The sequence below is a fragment of the Fundulus heteroclitus genome, chromosome 14 (assembly GCF_011125445.2).
Source record: "Fundulus heteroclitus isolate FHET01 chromosome 14, MU-UCD_Fhet_4.1, whole genome shotgun sequence".
Classification (NCBI taxonomy): Eukaryota; Metazoa; Chordata; class Actinopteri; order Cyprinodontiformes; family Fundulidae; genus Fundulus; species Fundulus heteroclitus.
This window is the reverse complement of record NC_046374.1, coordinates 17,068,989-17,089,048: the sequence shown is the minus strand read 5'-3', so window position 1 is coordinate 17,089,048 and position 20,060 is coordinate 17,068,989. Positions and strand designations below refer to the sequence as shown.

Below are 20,060 nucleotides of genomic sequence, written 5' to 3'. Positions count from 1 at the left end.
GAGGAGACGATGGTAACTGAGTTAGTGTCTCTGCTCCTGGACAGTGAAGGAAGCATATTCCAGATGTTTGCAGACCCCCCCCCCCCTGTCTAGGGATCCTATATTTAGCTGCATTTTCATCTCTCCCGCTCTGATTTTCAAAGGACTGCTTCCTTAGCAGAGGGACTAAAAATAAGCAGCGTTCTATGATTAGACCAGAAGCTGCTGACGGATGTTTTCCTCGCCGCTCTCATCGGGCCGTAGAGGCAGCTCTGCAGGGTTACTTCACTGCCGTCAGCTCCCTGCTCTCTCCTCCTCCTCCCTCCAGGTGAACTCCTGGAGCGGCTCCATCGAGATCGGCGTGACGGCGCTGGACCCGGCCTCGCTGGACTTCCCCAGCAGCGCCACCGGCCTGAAGGGCGGCTCCTGGATCGTGTCGGGCTGCTCGGTGCTGCGCGACGGCCGCTCCGTCCTGGAGGAGTACGGCCGCGACCTGGACCAGCTGGCCGAGGGCGACCGCGTGGGCATCCAGCGCACCTCCCACGGGGAGCTCCACCTGTGGGTGAACGGGCAGGACTGCGGCGCCGCCGCCAGCGGCCTGCCGCCCCGGCTGTGGGCCGTGGTGGACCTGTACGGGAAGTGCACCCAGGTGACGGTGGTGAGCTGCGAGCCGCCGCCGCCCTCCGCAGAGCGGGAGAGAGAGACGATAGAGTGCGACGAGGATGAGGAGGAGGACGAGGAGGAGGAGGAGGTGGTTGTGCGTGGGGGTCGGGACGATGGGGGGATCGCAGCGCTGATGAACGTGGCGGCAATGAACGGCGTGGTGAACGGAGACGAAGGTACGCCTGAGTTGACTCCTCTCTGCCGCAGCCATGAGCTGGGAGCGTTTCCATCTCCTGTCTCCTCCTTTTTCTCCTGCAGTGCCTGAGCTCAGCTGCAGCAACAGCCGACCAGACAAGTTCCCCAACAACCTGGAGCCGGACGCTGGTGAGTAGCCCCCCCCCCCTCCCCTCCTTCTGATCAGGCGCCTCCTTCCTCTCTGACACCCGCTGCTCTCTCCTCCGCTCAGTTCTCACGGAGCACCAGCTCTTTGACGTCTTCAACAACGCCATAGTTTCGTTTTATCGCTCCGAAGACGAGGGAGGAGGCGAGGACGGCGCCGGCGGCGACGGAGGAGACGCTGGAGCTGGAGGAGACGCGGGGACCGACTCCTCTTCCAGGAACGACAGAGGCAGCGGCGGAGGAGGAGGAGGAGGCGCGGCCAGCGGTGACAGCGGCACGGGGACGAACGGAGGAGGAGACCGCGGCAACAGCAGCAGCAGCCCGGCGGGGAGCGACGGGGCGGCGCCGGGCTCCGGGAGCGTCGGCGTGACGACCAACGACGCGCTGCTGTTCCACGAGAAGTGCGGCACGCTGATCAAGCTGAGCAACAACAACAAGACGGCGGAGCGGAGGAGGCCGCTGGACGAGTTCAACAACGGCGTGGTGATGACCAACCGGCCGCTGCGGCACAACGAGATGTTCGAGGTATTTACCCCGTCCCTCCTCCTCCTCCGCCGCCGCCTCCCGCCTCCTGCCCGGGCTGCCGCTCCAACCCGTGTCTGTGTCGTCAGATCCGCATCGATAAGCTGGTGGACAAGTGGTCGGGCTCCATCGAGATCGGCGTGACGACGCACAACCCCAACAACCTGGACTACCCCGCCACCATGACCAATCTGCGCTCAGGTAACGCCCCGCCTCCCCCGCCCCCGGCCCAGCCGGAGCGACGCCCGCCTGTCTGACGTGTCGCGTCTCCACCAGGTACAATCATGATGAGTGGTTGCGGGATACTGACGAACGGGAAAGGGACCCGCAGGGAATACTGTGAATTCAGCCTGGATGAACTTCAGGTCAGTGGCAACGTTATAACTCTGCTTTGAGTCTGACAGGATCAACCCTACACTGCAAAAACTGAACTAAAAATAAGTAAAATGTTCTTGAAATTAGTGCATTTATTCTTGATTTCAGCAGCTAAATAAGATTATCTGAGTATTTTGACCCCTAAACTAAGATAATTAGATGTATTGCACATGAAATAAGATGATGGAGATGAGTTGTTCCTATTTTAAGTGCAAAAAATCTCATTCCATTGGCAAACCATCTTATTTACCTGCTAAAATCAAGGACAAATACAGTAATTTCAAGAAAATTTTACTCATTTTTAGTTTAGTTTTTGCAGTGTAACGACAAAAAAGGAAGAGATGAAACACTGAACTGCAAAAATGGATCTAAAAATAAGTAAAATGTTCTTAAAGTTAGTGCATTTGTCCTTGATTTGAGCAGCTAAATAAGATTATCTGCCAATGGAGTGAGTATTTTGACCCCTAAACTAAGATAATTAGATATATTGCATTTGAAATAAGATGATTGAGATGAGTTGTTCCTATTTTAAGTGCAAAAATCTTATTTCATTGGCAAACCATCTTATTTACCTGCTCAAATCAAGGACAAATACACTAATTTCAAGACAATTTTACTTATTTTTAGTTTAGTTTTTGCAGTGTAACGACAAAAAACAAAGAGATGAAACACTGAACTGCAAAAATGGATCTAAAAATAAGTAAAATGTTCTTAAAGTTAGTGCATTTGTCCTTCATTTGAGCAGGTAAATAAGATTATCTGCCAATGGAATCAGTATTTACCCCTAAAATAAGATAATTAGATATACTGCACTTGAAATAAGATGATGGAGATGAGTTGTTCCTATTTTAAGTGCAAACATTTTATTCCATTGGCAAATAATCTTATTAACCTGCTGAAATCATGGACACAGACACTCATTTTGCTTATTTTAAGTTCTGTTTTTGCAGTGTGTTGGTGCTTTGCTGACCGCTTAGCCTGCAGGTGAGCAGCTACGGTTTAAAAGTCGGTAAAGTCAGTCCAAACCTGGAGGACATCTGTGACTTCAGAGGATGTGTGTGAACATTGTCACTGTGGGCTTTAAAGATAAAACTTACTGTTTATTACTTAGGAAAAGTCTCTAGAAGGCAAGGCAATTTTATTTGTATAGCACATTTCAGTACAGAGACGATGCAAAGTGCTTGACATGATTAAAATATAGGAAAATAACACAGAATACAAGCAAGTAGGACTAAAATGTAGAAACAAAATAGAACATGGGAGATTAGAAACTAAAAGCAAATATTAAAAACAGTTGAACTACAAAGTTGAACTAACGATGTTTAACTAGAACAGTCGAAGGCAATCCTAAACAAATGTGTTTTTAATCTGGATTTAAACAAACTCAGGCTTTCTGCACTTTTTAGGAACAGGTTAGAAATCACTGAGCTATATTATACACTGGAGTGCTAATCGCCCGCTGTTAGAACGAGTCGCGTTGAAGCCACCAGCCGCCATATTGGTACTCCCTATTTTCCCCCAGTAACTTGGGAATATGTGCGCTATAGCATCGAATAACGAGGATCTTCTCACGTTCAGGGGGGGCTTAAAAGTTTTAAAATGTCAAATGCCATATACTTTTATATTATGTTCTAAAACTATCAAGTACTGAGAAAGTCATGTGCTGAAATATTTTGTTATGTTTATATATATATATATATATATATATATATATATATATATATATATATATATATATATATATATATATATATATATTAGGGCTGGGCAAGTTAAGGCGTTAATTTCGCGTTAATTCATTAGACTATTAACGGCGATATTTATTTTATCGCGCATTAACGCATGTTGCTCACATGCTTTCAGTCAGTGTCAGTCAGCACGCGCGCTGACTGCAGTGCGCTGTCACGGCAGCACTCTCCCGCTCCCCCTCCCCTCTCGTACATGGCTCAGCGGGGCCAGCCAATCAGCACGCAGGCTCAGCCTGGCCCGCCCACTCAGCTCTCACACAAACTTAACACACAAACAGCTGAGAGAGAACGCAGCAGCAAAAAAACATGAACAGGGGAAGTAGCACCGTTCGGCTTTATTTTAATACCGTAAATGAAATCAAGCTGTATGTTTTGTAAAAAGCCGGTTAATTTCAGTGGAAACACAACAAATTTATTTAAGCACGTGAAAAAACATGAAAACGTCGAGCCACAGAAACGGAGAGAGGAGACGAAACTTCTCTCATTGCCCCGACAGACCCACAGACTGACGTCTCTGACTGAGGCGTTTCAGTCCTCCATGGAACATCCAGGTAGATCAGTGTTCATCTTCAGCAGCAGTTTATATTAACTTTCAAAGTAGATATCATATGTTACTGGAGCCCACACAGAAAATGTAATTAAGACCTTGAAAGAACCCAGTACATATATTAGAAAGTGTCATTTAAGATAAGATAACATTAGCTAATCCTTTTTTTATCCCACGACGGGGAAATTTATAGGATTAAAGCAACAGGCAGGTGCACACAACACAGACAAAATTACATAAGGATTGAAATATATAAGAGGTGGATTAGCGAAAAAACACTGAACATAACATTATTGTTATTATTATTATTTAATTGTAATAATAAAATAAAAACCACAAAACCCAAAAGGTCAACAGTTTCATGATACATCAAGCTTAGGGACTGGCTAATATACAGCAGGTCAAAAAAGGCCATATTTTGGCTGCAGTGCTTGCTGTTCTCTTATGAAGAAAAGATCAACTAGTGCACTAAATTCAATAGATGGGTTGAAATTATCCAGTATAAAATAAGATAAGTGCTACAAATGTTACAACACTTTTGTTCATATGGCAGCAGAACATTAAAATAAAAGTGCTCTTTACACTACTTTTGAATTCATTCTTGGAGTTTGCGCATACAATGCGATTAATCATGATTAATCGGGCAAATTATGCGATTAATCGCAATTAAAAATTTTAATCGTTGCCCAGCCCTAATATATATTAGTGCTGTCAAACGATTAAAAATTTTAATCGCGATTAATCGCATAATGTCGATAGCTAACTCGAGATTAATCGCAAATTAATCGCATATTTTATCCTTTTATTTCTGAAAGTGTAATAGCCTGTTTGGGCATTTTAATATGCATTTTTGCAATAAATGACACTAATATAATACATGCTTGTACAAAAAATATTTTTATTTTGTTATTTTGTTATACATTTCAGAATTGGAATGAAAACATCCTGGTGCCAAATGTTAAACTCTGGACTATAATGGCTATATGACTAATCATGATGCCTTGATGTTTACACAGTGTGTAAACAAATGTGTAAATAAATACCTGTTTTCATGCCGATATATATTTTTTTGCCTCTTAAACAAAGATAGACATGGTATTCTGCACCATGTAATCTACTTTCAGCAGTTATCACCGGTTATTGCTCTGTAAACTGCAGAAAATACGTGCAGAGTTGCTCTGTCTGCCTTTACTACCGTCGGCTCCTATGGCGGAGGGATATTTCAGCTGGATACAAAGTGTCTAGTGCAGGCAGGTCTCATAATAACCACTGTTTTGTCACTTATTTTAGAGCCCAAATAAGCGATTTCACTTTCAGAAACCTGCCCAAAAAAACACAACCCGTGACTCATGAAATTTAGAAGCGCCTTTAGAAAAAAGAAAGTCGCATGTGTCCGAGGGTAAAAGAAACTTCGCGCTGAGCGCAGCGCGGGTCTGTTTTGCTACAGTTTTCTAGCACTCTTGAAACTACGGAAAGCGCCGAGGGTAAAAGAAACACAGTCCGGAGAGCGCGGCGGGGGGAAAAACATTAGGGACAGGTGTGTGTGTTTTGACGCGCGATTAACGGCAACAAAAAAAATTGTCGGCGTTAAAATGGGTTTACGTTAACACCGTTAATAACGCGTTTAACTGACACCACTAATATATATATATATATATATATATATATATATATATATATATATATATATATATATATATATATATTTCAGCACATAATTTCATAATACTTGTACTCATAGTAGTTGTGTTAGTAGTAGTAGTAGTAGTGTTAGTACATCCACTCACTAGAATTTTCACACAGCCAGAAAACTGCTTCTTGTTGCAACCAAGTCCTATGGGATTCTGTGAGAGTAGGGAGTAGCAAGATGGTGGCCAGTGACTTCAGTTTTTCGGCAAAATCAGCACTCCAGTGAATAAATAGAGATCAGTGTTAGAAACGCCATTCCTTCCTATCCAGCAGAAAGGAGGGTCTGTCATTGTCCAGCCCTGGTAATGTGATCTATGTCTGGTTCCTGCAGTGAAGACGATGGCCTCAGATGTCTGCCATGATTCCTCTAAAGAGCTGACTGCTTTCTGTGTTTTCATGTTGCTGCTGGCTGTCGTGGCAGGAGGGGGATCACATCGGGTTGATGCGCAAAGCCAGCGGCGCTCTCCATTTCTACATCAACGGCATCGATCAAGGCAAGCATCCTGGCGATCCGGCATCCAGGAAGATGGGACGGCCACTTTCAACCCCTTCTTCTTCTTCTTCTTCTTCTTCTTGTCCTCCAGGCGTAGCGGCGGCCCAGACGCCCAGCGTGGTTTACGGCGTGGTGGACCTGTACGGCATGGCCGTCAAAGTCACCATAGTGCACAACCACAACCACAGCGACCGGCTGAGGCGCAACAACGCCATCATGAGGGCCCTGTCGCCCGACGTGGGCCGGCCCCGGCCCGCTCTGGCCCTCACGCCGGACCCGGAGGCGCCCGATCGTCTGTTGTTCCACCCCAACTGCGGCCAGAAGGCGGCCATCATCTGCGACGGCAGGACGGCGCTGCGGCCGCAGTCAGTCCTCCTGCTCCTGGCTTTAGACCCGTGTCTGCTCCAGGCTAGTTCTCCGTACCCCTCACACGTTTTCTGCTGCCGTCTCTAGTGCCACTGACGACTTCAACCACGGCGTGGTCCTGAGCAGCCGGCCGCTGCGCTCCAACGAGGTGTTTCAGGTCCGCATCGACAAGATGGTGGACAAGTGGGCGGGCTCCATCGAGATCGGCGTCACCACGCACAACCCCGCCTACCTGCAGCTGCCGTCCACCATGACAAACCTGCGGTCAGGTGAGCAGCAGCGCTCCTTTGATCCCCGCCTCCTCCAGGGCGCCGGGTCATCGCTGCAGCTCTCCTCGTGTTTTCTAAAGGGTTCAGGGCTCAGTGCTGGGTTTTAGTTCTGGCTAACCCACCGATTTGTGTCGATCTGGCCGTGTGTTCAGCCTATAGAGCTGGCGATGACCCATTTTCACAGTCCTGGGCGTGGCCACCAGGTTTTTACCTTCCTGATACTTCAGGGTCCTTGGTGCCATGCATCCTGACAAAGATTACAGGGAAGCGCCCGCAGTATTACAGCTCCTCCACCGTACTCAATGCTGAAAATAAATGTTTTTTTTTCCACGTGTTCGTTGTTCGTTTCACACCAAGTGGAGTTTTTGGGAAATTCCACCTTTTTAATCGAAGCACAGTTCCTGTTAAAGTCACATGCTAGGATTGGGCAAACATACCGTGTTATTTAGACTATAAGTCACATCGTTTCTCATAGTTTGGCTGATCCTGAGACTTATAGTCAGTCAGGTGTGAATTATATAAAATATATACCGTATTTTCCGGACTATTAGTCGCAGTTTTTTTTCATTGTTTGGCCGGGGGTGCGATTTATACTCTGGAGCGACTTGAAGCGATGTGAAATTATTACACATTTTTACCGGTATATCATTACACCTGTTATTTTCACACCAAACCACAAGAGGGCGCTCTAGGCCTGTGTTGAATCAGACGTAAGCGACGTAGAAGCGGAAGTGCCGCAGCTTCTACCTCCGGAGTTAACGGAGTTATTTGAAAGTGACACCGAGGATGAAGATTTCACTGGATTCTAGTTATTTGGAGTGACACGGGCGCTTTGGTTAACTTCTTCGCATGTTATTTATGCTATAGTTATATGAATAGCTTTGAATATGTTATGTTAACATACCAGGCACGTTCTCAGTTGTGTCATGTAGCGTAAGCTAACCGTACAATTATTCAGCCTGTTGTTGCCTCCGTTCTATTTTTATTTAAAATTGCCTTTCAAGATGACATGTCTGTTCTTGATGTTGTATATTATCAAATAAATTTCCCCCAAAAATGCGACTTATATATGATTTTTCCTTCTTTATTATGCATTTTATGGCTGGTGCGACTTGTACTCCGGAGCGACGTATAGTCCGGAAAATATGTTGTCAGCATGTTTTTAAATTCATGCGGACAACATGAACCAAGGAGTAAACAATGCCGTCCGTCGCCACAAGGGGCCGCGCTAGCCGTGTGGAAACCCTTTGCTGCTCCTGTACCGCTGAACATTTATTGAAACGTTGAGTTATCGACAACAGAGACTGAACGTGTTTCAGTCTGCGTTCACGCAGCGGAGCGTTGCCTGGTGCAGCTCTAAGGGAGAGTCCAGACCGCAGCAGAACCCCATCACTGGGCGGTCCATGAAGCTAACACGCTAATACGTTAGCTAGCGTTAGCTTATGTTATGCTGGCGCGTGTTCAGCAGCTTTATCGCGGTCTAATTTCACATAACTTTGACAACTTTACGCTTAACCCGTTGGTGCAACATAGTAATGTTTTTTTTCCTCTTTATGATGCATTTTTTTGACTTATAGTCTGAAAAATGTCATGTTTATGTCAGTGGTGAAGATTCTCGGTCATCCAGGTCATGGTCATTCCAAAAAAAGTAAAAAACTAAGCAACTGGACTTGTTTTCCATATATATATATATATATATATATATATATATATATATACACATACATACATACATACATACATAGAGAGATAGATAGATATAGAGATAGATATATAGATATAGGTAGATATTGGGTTGCTCTTGATTTTTCAGTGTGTGGTTAATGCACTAAAATATTTATTCCTTCATGTGTTTTTTTTTTCCTATTACTATTAAATTCTATACTTATGTGGTAACATCCGGCAGTGAGTCGAGCTTTTATCTGATCGGTTTTACTGTGGGCCGTTCCTCAGGGACGTGGATGATGACGGGGAACGGCGTGATGCACAACGGGACCACCATCCTGGACGAGTACGGACACAACCTGGACCGGCTCAAAGTAAGAGTTACCGCTCGCCGGGCTTTCTGTGGCATTCGCCGCCGTTCTCGGCGCCTAACGCTTGGGTTTTGGTGAACCCGCAGGCGGGGGACACGGTCGGCGTGGTCCGGAAAGAAGACGGCAGCCTGCACTTCTTCGTGAACGGCGTGGCGCAGGGCCCGGCGGCCTGGAACGTCCCGCCCAGCGTCTACGCCGTGGTCGACCTGTACGGCCAGGCGGCGCAGGCCACCATCATGGACGACATGGGTGAGCATAAGGGGGCGCGGCCCGTCACCGGCGCCGTTCCCCCCCGAGGAAAGCCTCACCCCCTGTGTCTGTGTGCCGTTCCAGTGGACCTCCCCCCTCTACCGGAGGACAGCTCGGACGGCCCCACCGCCATGTCCCCCGGGAGCCCCTGCTCTGTAGCCGGCGCCGTCATCACCAGCGACCTGCGGTTCCACCAGCTGCACGGCACCAACGCCGTCATCACCAACGGGGGCCGCACCGCGCTGCGCCAGAACTGCCGCAGCGAGTTCAACGACGCCATCGTCATCTCCAACAGGTAAGAACCGGAGCCTGAGGAGAAGCGTGGAGAGAACCTCTCCCTCCTGGTTTAGTTTGTGCAGCGACTACAAGCCCATTCATACCCTACGTTTGGCCTACACGTCCGTATTTCTGTCCGTACGTTCTATCCGTTGACTCCTTCATACCTCCGTCCGTTGAGGTGCGCAATAACCAATATTTCCTCTAGGTGGCAGTGCTGGGTGACAATGATTCGTCACTGATCAAACACGGCGACGGTCCAATACGTGATTTTGTTGTATTTGCTCCGTAAGTAAACTTTTTGTTTGTCCCTGTGCCCCGGACACGACACATCATATGTGTGGGTAGTTGCGGACGAGCACCGCAAGTCATTCCTCAAATCTCGCCATTGTTTAAAGCCCAGAATTATAACCTTCTTCGTGATTTTTTTGACATTTTGTACTACAAACTCAATAGCGCCCCCACCTTTTCTGGTAGTATTGCTCCGTATTGATCCGTTTCGTCCGTAATCCTAAGCTCCCAATTTTCGTGTCAAAATACGGACGAAATCGACGGTTAGAACGCATGAAACACTCCACATGTATCCGTATCCGTCTTTTACGTGAGGTATGAATGGGCCTTACAGCGTCAGCCTTTAATAATCACCGCTGTCTTCATCTGTAATCAGGGAAGCAGCCGTGGTTCAGGAAAACGAAGACCCTCACGAACCCGTGGTCGCAGCATTAAGTTAAAAAGCTAATTTTACTGGAAATAAAATTAGGTCAGGATGAGATGTCGGTCCTTTCCTCCATCCTCCATCGTTTGATCAAAGCAGAAAAAAGTTATAACTTTTTTGAAATGGCAGGTTTTGATAGAAAAATAGTTTCCTCTGGTAGAAGTTCAGCCTCGTTCTAGGGAGAGATTGAAGGCTTAGTTGTATATGACTGCGATAGTTGGGTAAATGTGATGCAGAGGGCTCGCTCTGAGGGTCTTCTTTGTCGTTGCTGTGCTGCAGGAGCCTCCGGGAAGGCGAGCTGTTTGAAATCGTCATCCAGAAGATGGTGGACCGCTGGTCCGGCTCCATAGAAGCAGGTGAGATGTTCCTCGGCCGCTCCGAGCGATCGCCTCGGTCCGTCTGGGTCCGCTGCCCGGCCTCGATCTCTGACCGTGTCCCTGTGCTGCCAGGCGTGACGGCCATCAGGCCGGAGGAGCTGGAGTTTCCCAACACGATGACCGACATCGACTACGACACCTGGATGCTGAGGTAGGGACGGTCTCTGTGGATCCGTGGCGTTCGACAAGCGAGTCAGGCTCCAGGTTAGGTCCTCCATCTTTGTTTGTTTTAAATTCTCCTCCAGTGGGACGGCCATCATGCAGGACGGCAACACCATGCGCAACAACTACGGCTGTGACCTGGACTCGCTGACCACGGGCTCCCGCATCGGCATGATGCGCACGGCCAACGGCGACCTGCACTACTACATCAACGGCGTGGACCAGGGCGTGGCCTGCTCGGGCCTGCCGGCAGGTAGAGGGCGCCTTAAAGTAACCACTTAAAGCCTCTGACGGGCGCTGGGGAACAGACCGGTGTGCGTTTGTGTCTTTCAGAAGTGTTTGCCGTCATCGACCTGTACGGCCAGTGCGTTCAGGTCGCCATCACCAGCTCCTCGGGGCCTTTGGACAACAGCCTGTGCACCAGCAACGTCACCGAGAAGAGCTTCCCCATCCACTCTCCAGGTGCCCCGGCCGGCTCCTCCGCCTCGGTGCCGCGCGGTCAGACGTTCAGAGCGGCGCCCCTTACCTTTTTTTTCCGTCCTGTGTTTGCAGTGGCAGGCGTGGCCCACCGGCTCCACAGCAAGCACGGCAAGAACGTGGTGCTGCTCGGCGAGGGCTGCCAGGCCATCCGAGTGGGCGGCTACTCTCACGGCATCGTGTTCAGCGGCAAGGAGCTCCGAGCGGACGAGCTGTTTGAGGTTTGCTCTAGAAGTCCACCGACTCTTTGGGTCGATATTGTTTTTTTTTTTTTTTGTGTCTGTTATTCCCCTCCTTTGCTGCAGGTGAGGATCGACGAGGTGGACGAGCAGTGGTGCGGCTCGCTGCACATGGGCCTGACCACGCTGGCGCCTCTGGAGCTGCCGTCCTGCCCGCTGTCCGGCCTCTCCCCCTCGCTCCCGCAGCTCCGCACCAAGGTCACCTGGCTGCTCTGCGGCTCCGAGGTGCGGCGCAACGGCGTGCTGCAGCGGCAGAACTACGGCTACTCGCTGGAGCGGCTGACGGTGAGCAGGGCGTCTCGCCTCGCTTTGCTTTGTCTTTATGCAGAAATTCCAACAAAAACTAAAAAAAACAAAGCAACTGGACTTGTTTTTTTGTATTTGTAAGGTAGTGAGGTCAAGGGTCAGCAAGGTGAACCGAAGAAACAGCCTCAGTCAACAGTTCAGGCTTCTGATGACTTTTTATTTTCAACAGGATTCAGAACACTTCTCTTTTCTCTGAGCTTCCAAAAGCTCTTGTTTTATAATCAAGTGGAAACACACCTGCACTTGAGTAGCCTCGTGAGACCATCCTGATCTCGTGAGCTTTCAAGGTTTCACTCGCAGATCAGTCTGGATACTCTCCGTTAAAGAAAATTTGGAGCCGTTCACCAAACGAACGTCCAATCAGCGTTGGCTTTGAGGCGGGTTGAGGTGTGACGCAACGAGAAGCGCGACAGTTCAGCCTAAAGAACATGGCGGCTTCAGCCGATGAAACTAGCGTTAGCGTGGCTATCGAGCAAGTTTTATCGGAAATACAGAGTATTTCTTTGCTGAGCTAACGAGCCTTTACCTGCAGCAGCAAGAGTAGCTTGGCTTGTGGTTGTGTTTTCGTCGTCGCTCGTAACAGAGCGACGACGAATCTGATTGGTTTATTTGGCCCGTCTATCACCAACATAGGCCAATCAGCTAACCAGTATTTTCGCCCCTTCCCAAAATTACTTCAACGGAAGGTTTCCAGATGGATATGCGGAGCAAATCTATCTGGCGGAGTCAGGTAAGCACTTGAGTGGACCAAACCAGAATTAAACAGGGAAAAGGAAAAACACATGAAAACTAAATAGAAAAACAAAAATAAAATTATTAAGCTGAGTTACAAACTCCTCTATATAATAAAATGGTCTGCAAAATAAACCATGTAATACAAGAGAAGTCAAAAAGTTACTGTAAAGAAAAACAAAGCAATACTCCTAAAGAAACCCTCTAATTGGTAGCATCCAGCAAGACAATCAGTGACATCACTCAGACATTTAAGCAGGAAGTACTGGGCCGGCTCCTCCCATACTCCTGCAGATCTACAAGGGACAAACAATGGTGAGTAAAAAAAAAGGTAAACATATATGAATATACCTTGAAACCAAATAAACAAATTCAACCAATAATCCAGGAGTAGCTTTAACCTAAACATATAGATGGAAACTGCAACCTAATGCTAACACAAACAAACCCGGGATAGTAAGTGGAGCAGAGCTGCAAACTAATGTTTAAATTTAAGCAATATGGCCATCTACAGAAAGTAAGTGAATCAGAAATAAGAATAAGGGACAAATGGTGAACACAAACTGAACCACTTTGTCACAGTAGAAGACGTTTCGCTTCCTCTCCAGGAAGCTTTCTCAATTCAAAAAGTCTGGAGTAATGTGGAGTAACAAGCTTTATACTACTGCACAAACAAAGGCCTTGTAATGGCTTAGATAACATGCAAATTAAACAAACAGGTCCACCTCTTAGTAATGGGCGGTCGTTAAAGACATTAAGCCAGGAGATTGGACCAAAACTGGTCCACTCCTCTGTAACAAGGAGCTTTGCTTTGTTTTTTACCTTTTTTTGGAATGACCATGACCTGGATGACTGAGAATCTTCACCAGCTTTATGCAGAAATCTAACTTCACCATAAAAATGAATGGAAAGACTCTAGATTGTAGGGCTGGACGATATGGATTAAAAAATAAATCTCCGATTTTATCATACCAAATCCGATTAATCGATTTTTTTTCCTCCTTTTTGTTTCATAAAAAGAAATTAAAGAAATTATTTTAAAACCTTGCTTTTTATGTCAAGCATTTCGTCAGGGAGTTGACCTGAATTCAAAGTGCAACTAAAAACAAGCTGTGAAACATGCTTGTAAAACAAGATGGCAGCTGTGCCATTATAAACAATGAAAATATAACAAAACATTTGCTGCTAGTGGTATTACACATTGAGCTAAGAACAGGCTTCACTGCACTTGTGAACTTCAAACTAAGTAAAAAAAAAAGTAAATAAGTAAATGAAGTACCTCGTATTATGGTTAAAAAAAAGTTTCTACATAACAATATTTTGACAATATATTTGCCTAAACATATATTCAGCATCACAAGCTGTTCTCTTCATGGAAACCCAATGAAGAGAACAACATTGGCAAAATAAAATCCAGATTTTCCAAAAATGAAACCTTAAAAGAATTGTAAATTCGAATAAATCGATTAAATCGATTTATCACCCAGCCCTACTAGATTGTGGCGTTTTAAAGGTTGGATGTGCTTCCAGGTGGGGAACCGCGTGGGCGTGAAGAGGTGCAACGACGACACCATGCACATCTTTGTGGACGGAGAGGACATGGGCCCCGCCGCCACCGCAGTGCCCAAAGTACGGAGCCACGCCCTCACGCTGTTTAAGCTTTTTACACGGCGGGAATCTGAGCTTTGGCTTCTTGCAGAACGTGTACGCGGTCCTGGACCTGTACGGGAGGATTACGGCGGTCTCCATCGTCAGCTCCTCTCTGATGGAGGACACGGAGAGCATCAAGGCGCCGTCGCTGACGTCGGAGAGCTGCAGCGAAGGGGAGGAGGACAGCAGCCCGGTGAGAGAGGTTAGAGCAGCGAGAGCAAAAAAACCCGGGTCCTTACCGGCCAGACGGGGGGCTCCTCTCACGTCGCCTCCTCTTTGGTCCAGGCGGAGAGCGAGACGTGTCCCCTGGCGCCCACGGTCATGATGTTCCTGGAGAACCACGGCAAGAACATCCAGCTGTCCAACCAGAACCTGACGGCGGCCAGGGTCTCCAGCTACAACCAGGGCCTGCTGGTCACCGCCCAGCCGCTGGCCCGCCAGCAGCTCTTCCAGGTACAGCTGCTCAAACCAACACAGCTGTGATCCTAGTTTGCTTTTTTGAGCGCATGCGTCACTCTGTGTGTCGGCACCAGTTTCAGATCGACCGCCTGAACCCGTCGTGGACGTCGTCTCTGTCGTTAGGGGTGATAGGCCACTCCCCCGACCGGCTCAACTTCCCGTCCACAGCCTGCTGCCTGAAGCGGTCCGCCTGGCTGCTGCAGCGAGACTCCGTCTTCCACAACTCCCTGAAAGTAAACGTTCAACAGGAGAAATCAACCTTCACGCTGACAGGAGGAGGAGGCCCGTTCTTCTCATCTCTCCATCTCTCTGCCTCAGATATGCGAGAACTACGGTCCTAACCTGGACACCTGTCCGGAGGGGACGGCGTTGGGTCTGCTGGTGGACACCAACAGCTGTCTCCATCTCTACGTGAACGGCATGGACCAGGGCGTGGCGGCGCAGGACATCCCCTCACCCTGTTACCCCTTCATCGACCTCTATGGCCAGTGTGAGCAGGTCTGTGGAGGAGCAGCGCCCCCCCGCCGGAAAATATTAGGGCTGTCCCCATGCAACCTCCTCACGTCCCATACGGAGCCGATATTATTATTATTATTATTATTATTATTATAGTATTGACCTGATACGATATCAGCAGGAATTTAACTTTTATTACTCATTTTGTAGCATGGAACGTTAGAAAAAGGCTCAGAGAACAACTAACCCATTTATTATTAACCAATGGGTTACATAAACTACAAACCTAAACATAAGAATAATATCTATCTATCTATCTATCTATCTATCTATCTATCTATCTATCTATCTATCTATCTATCTATCTATCTATCTATCTATCTATCTATCTATCTATCTATCTATCTATCTATCTATCTATCTATCTATCTATCTATCTATCTATCTATCTATCTATCTATCTATCTATCTATCTATCTATCTCTCTCATAAAAGCTGGAGATAGATAGATAGATAGATAGATAGATAGATAGATAGATAGATAGATACAGAGGTCCACCTGAGCTGTGGACCTCTGCAGCTCCTCCAGTTCCACTTGGCTGCCTCTGATATTAATGCTCTCCTTGCCTGGCCTGCTGAGATGATGGGTTGAACAATTCAGTTGACTTCAATTTTATTTATATAGCGGCAATTCATGAAGCATGTCGCTTCAAGGCACTTTCCAAAGTCAAATTCAATCAGATTATACAGATTGGTCTAAAAGTTTCCTCTCTTTGGCTACGTTCACACTGCAGGTCTTAATGCTCAATTTCGATTTTTTTTTTTGTGAAATCGGATTTTTTTTGCGTGTCCGTTCACATTTCCAAATATATGCGACTTGTATGTGATCTCCTGTGTGAACTGAATGCGTTCAACCAAAGTGTCCCACCTGCGCACTCGAGGGCGCGATGACGTCACACCTAGCAAGCATCCTCAGTGTTTGCGGAAGTAAACATGGATTATACTGCTGGCGCGCATTTTGCGGTCATTAATTTATTTTCTAACCGGAGCTTTCCCTCCATTGACTGCTATTCTCATTGTAGTCCGCTATGGGTGTCGTCTTTCTTTCCGCTTCTGCATAGCAGGACGCAGAATAGTGACGTTTGTCGAGTATCGGTGACGTACAGGTCGGATAAATGCGACCCGGTGTAAGTACCAGATTGACTCGGGTCCTGCGCCTTCCGATGACGTCACTATACATGGTTGGTTTAACGTTTGCTGAATTGAGCAAAATATTGTAATTGGTCTGGACAACTTACTAAGGTAATTATAGCGGGGTGTAGGTTTTATTCGAGAGCGGGATTGCGGTTTGTAAACGGACAATTTTGCGAAGAAAATCGCCATGATCCCTGCGCCTCCTGATGACGTCACATTATGGCAACGCCACTCAAACAAACTGCATAGAGCCTGCGGTCTGCATTTGTAACGAATCAATTTTATTAAGTTAATTTAGCGGTTTCTTTTTTCTCAAAAGCTTGAACAAATATTCAAGCCATTTTACAAAAAAAACAAAATCAACAAATATTTGACAATTGGCTCAATGTTTGGAAGAATATTGTTAACAAAAATGGATGGGCTAGCCAGACTAATTTATCCAGCATATATCTTAAATGTACCAAATACCACAATAAAAAAATAATCAAATTCATCACAATTTCATCTGGAATAATAAAAAAACATGTGATCAGAAAGAACACCATCAGTACAAAAAGGAGGAATGAACGTTATTGATTTTAAAGTGATGAATGCCGTGATAAAATAAAATTTGGCTGCTGACTTTTATTAAAAATGAAATGAGTTTATGGTTTAGTTTCCCTTCACAACTTAAAAAAAAATTGGAGGAATTAAATTTCTCTAAGGTTGTAACTAAATTGTCAGACTACCACACAAGTATTCCAAAATGATGTTAAAAGTTTTCATGCCTTGACTAATTTACAGGAAAATAACCGTAAATTAACAAAATAAAATTGATTTGTAACAAATGGTGACCGTGGGCATAATCTAGTTTGTTTGAGTTGAGTTGCCATATATAGACGTCATCGGGTAGCGCCCGAGACGATCTGGTACCTACACCGGCCGTACAGACAGAGGTCACATTTGAAAAGATCAGATACGTATCGGCTTCAGGACCACATATCCAAGTGGCCTGGGTCGCATTTGAAAAAATCCAATCTGTGTTGTTCAGACTGTCATGAAAAGATCCGATCCAGGTCGCATATGGGCAAAAAAATCTGAACTGGGTCACTTCAGGCTGCAGTGTGAACGTAGGCTTTGGGAAACCAGCAGATTGCATCAAGTCTTAAGAAGCAGCATTCACTCCTGAAGGAGTCATTCTCTAAACTGGGCTCGTTGATCGGCGTGTCAGAGTAAAGCTCACACTACGATTCTTCTCCGTGAATACGATGAAGTTTGTGGTTCAGAATCTGAAAAAAGGCTCCAGGGAGGTGAACGCTTTTTGCAGGAGGCTGCGTGGGGTTTGATGATTGTCTATTGTGCCGAGCGTCTCTCTAACTAGTGTCCTCGTGGTGACAGGTGACGATAGTGACCAACAACGTGCCAGCTGTGGGCGCAGAGGGCGGCCAGACGCGCTTCCAGGCAGACATGGAGAAGGCCGACATGGTGGACGGTACAAAAAGGGCCGCTGGCTTGTGGTTTTTGCAGCTCCGCCTCAGCCCTCAGCCTCCTGAGCGCGTCTCTGTTTGTGCCCGCAGGCATCAAGGAGAGCGTGTGCCGGACGCCCCCTCCGGAGGTCAACCCCAACAAGACCTGCGAGTACCAGGCTCTCTGCTCCCGCTTCAAGGACCTGCTCACCTTACCAGGTTGGCCTTCATCTCTTTTCCTTTTTTTATCCTTTCTCTCGTGCGACACAGTAAAACGATGCGTCTTGTTCCCGTCCCACATCAAGATGGCTACTTTAACGAAGATGCCAAATACAACCTGTGCTACTGTGAGTCCTGCCACAAGCTCCGGGGCGACGAGGCGTACTACAAGCGAGGAGAGCCGCCCCGAGACTACGCCCTGCCGTTTGGATGGTGTCGCTTCGCCCTCAGGTGGGAGGCTGCAAAAACGTTAGCCGCTCTAAATTCACTGAAATATTGACGTAAAAATCAACGCTCTGAGGTCTGATGTAGTTATTAGAGGCAGAATTACATTCACGTTGAAAGAAAGTGCGACCTTATCCAGCTTAAGTCTAACGCCTATCAGGAAATAGTAATAATATTAATGATTTGGTCTTTAGTATGTTCTGAAATCATTCAAAGATTATAACCACAGCAAAAGCAGCTGCTAATCAAAGTTCACAACCGTACAGCTTAGAAAACAGCTGAACAAGTTTTTCTTGTTTTTCTTGTTCAGCTGTTAACAACAATTAATCGCATTTTCAATATAATCGCGATTTTAAAAAAACGCAATTTCCAAATCGCAGAGGTCAGCAATTTTTGGCTATGTAACAATTAGTGAATCAGACGCGTCCTTTAGTGTCAGTAAAAAGTGGGTTTGCCTCCACATGGAAGGGAAGACAGTTGCAGCAGTGAGATAATCTAATTTTATTACTTGTTTTAGAGTTTATATAATCATTCATAGCATTAAGTACAGGTCAATCAGTTTAATACATAGACTTGCTTGTTGGTTGCACTTTATGTTCAACAAGGATCGATGTCCAGCTCAACTAAAAGCTGTTCTCTTGAATAATATTCTGATTAAAAGAAACATTAAAAGTTCATGTTTAAAATAGTCCTTGTTTACAAACATCTTTATTTAGACGCCATTTTTGTTGCTTGTGGTTAATGCAGAGAAAAGTCAAAATTGCAATTTTGGTTGAAATATATTGTAGGCAGAACGCAATCATTTCTGCTCTGAGTTTAGATGTTGTGGGTCTTTTAGCAACTAATCCACACGGCGAGGAAACAAATTGATTTGTTGTTTGTATATGTTTAAAAAGACATGATAAATTAAACTTGGGGGGGGGGAATTGCATTAAATCGCAATATTAAGAAAAAAAAAATCGCAATTAGATTATTTTCCAAAATCGTTCAGCCCTAATCTAGACTCCTCCTGCACTTTTCAGACTTTCTGTCTGTAAAAAGAAGGAAAAGCTGAAAAGTCCAAAAGGGGATAAATGCCTTTGCTGGAGGCCGTCGTCATCCAGGTGCATCAGCTAAAGTGTTTGGGATATCCAGTGATTTGTTTTATCCATCAGGTGACATTTCTACGGCGATCCTGTTGTATTGAGGGTAAAACAAAGACATTTTAAAAGCTAATCAACATGCTAGCTCATATAAGACAAACTAGGCTAGTTCAGGCACGACTCTGACCACTAGATGGCACAAAGTGCTTTCCTCATGATCCTCGGTGTGTGCTGGATGTTTTTACTCTGATGAATACACCATCATCTCATCACCCTCCTCCCCCCCGTGTCTCTGTTTAGTAGATTCTAGCCACTACTTACACCCTGTCTACTCTTGCAGGATCAAGTCCCACTGTGAGGTTTCTAACGCGCTGAAGAAGTGGCACATTGCTTACCACGGCACCAGCGTAGGAGCCCTGAGACGCACTCTGGACCACGGCCAGCTGCTGCCTGGTACAAAAAGCACCCTCGTGTCTTTATCTCATTGTTATTAAAACTCCTATTTCCTGTATTGGGACATTTACGTCATTTTTGATAGTTCTGGTAGAAGAAAAGATTATTTTTGTTTTGCAGGGACGTCGTCCATTTTCCTGGTGTCTCCAGTTAAGGCGGAGGGCCCAAACGGCTACACCGAACCAGAGGAGAACAGCGCCCCCGGCAGGGAGGTTCCCAGAGTGCGGCTCTCCCCGACCATGCGCTACTCTGGCATGGAGACGTTTGCTCCCAAAGTGCAGTAAGTTTATTCCGCGTCTTGCGGTCGACAAGCATCGG

At 46.3% G+C, this 20,060-nt stretch overlaps 1 protein-coding gene across 1 annotated transcript in view; it reads left to right on the top strand.

Moving 5' to 3' along the window:
• neurl4 (neuralized E3 ubiquitin protein ligase 4) overlaps positions 1–20,060 on the top strand; it is a 31,844-nt gene that overhangs the window by 7,785 nt on the left and 3,999 nt on the right. Inside the window, exons 2-28 of the mRNA XM_012874747.3 lie at positions 308–818; positions 901–966; positions 1,049–1,506; positions 1,593–1,704; positions 1,780–1,868; positions 6,284–6,356; positions 6,447–6,720; positions 6,809–6,990; positions 8,944–9,029; positions 9,113–9,275; positions 9,360–9,570; positions 10,546–10,622; positions 10,716–10,794; positions 10,889–11,058; positions 11,139–11,267; positions 11,358–11,503; positions 11,588–11,806; positions 14,090–14,188; positions 14,259–14,411; positions 14,495–14,662; positions 14,743–14,901; positions 14,987–15,166; positions 17,696–17,789; positions 17,875–17,982; positions 18,069–18,213; positions 19,630–19,742; positions 19,863–20,022. Coding sequence (XP_012730201.2) covers positions 308–818; positions 901–966; positions 1,049–1,506; positions 1,593–1,704; positions 1,780–1,868; positions 6,284–6,356; positions 6,447–6,720; positions 6,809–6,990; positions 8,944–9,029; positions 9,113–9,275; positions 9,360–9,570; positions 10,546–10,622; positions 10,716–10,794; positions 10,889–11,058; positions 11,139–11,267; positions 11,358–11,503; positions 11,588–11,806; positions 14,090–14,188; positions 14,259–14,411; positions 14,495–14,662; positions 14,743–14,901; positions 14,987–15,166; positions 17,696–17,789; positions 17,875–17,982; positions 18,069–18,213; positions 19,630–19,742; positions 19,863–20,022 — 4,424 coding nt within the window. The remainder of the gene's footprint in view (positions 1–307; positions 819–900; positions 967–1,048; positions 1,507–1,592; positions 1,705–1,779; positions 1,869–6,283; positions 6,357–6,446; positions 6,721–6,808; positions 6,991–8,943; positions 9,030–9,112; positions 9,276–9,359; positions 9,571–10,545; positions 10,623–10,715; positions 10,795–10,888; positions 11,059–11,138; positions 11,268–11,357; positions 11,504–11,587; positions 11,807–14,089; positions 14,189–14,258; positions 14,412–14,494; positions 14,663–14,742; positions 14,902–14,986; positions 15,167–17,695; positions 17,790–17,874; positions 17,983–18,068; positions 18,214–19,629; positions 19,743–19,862; positions 20,023–20,060) is intronic.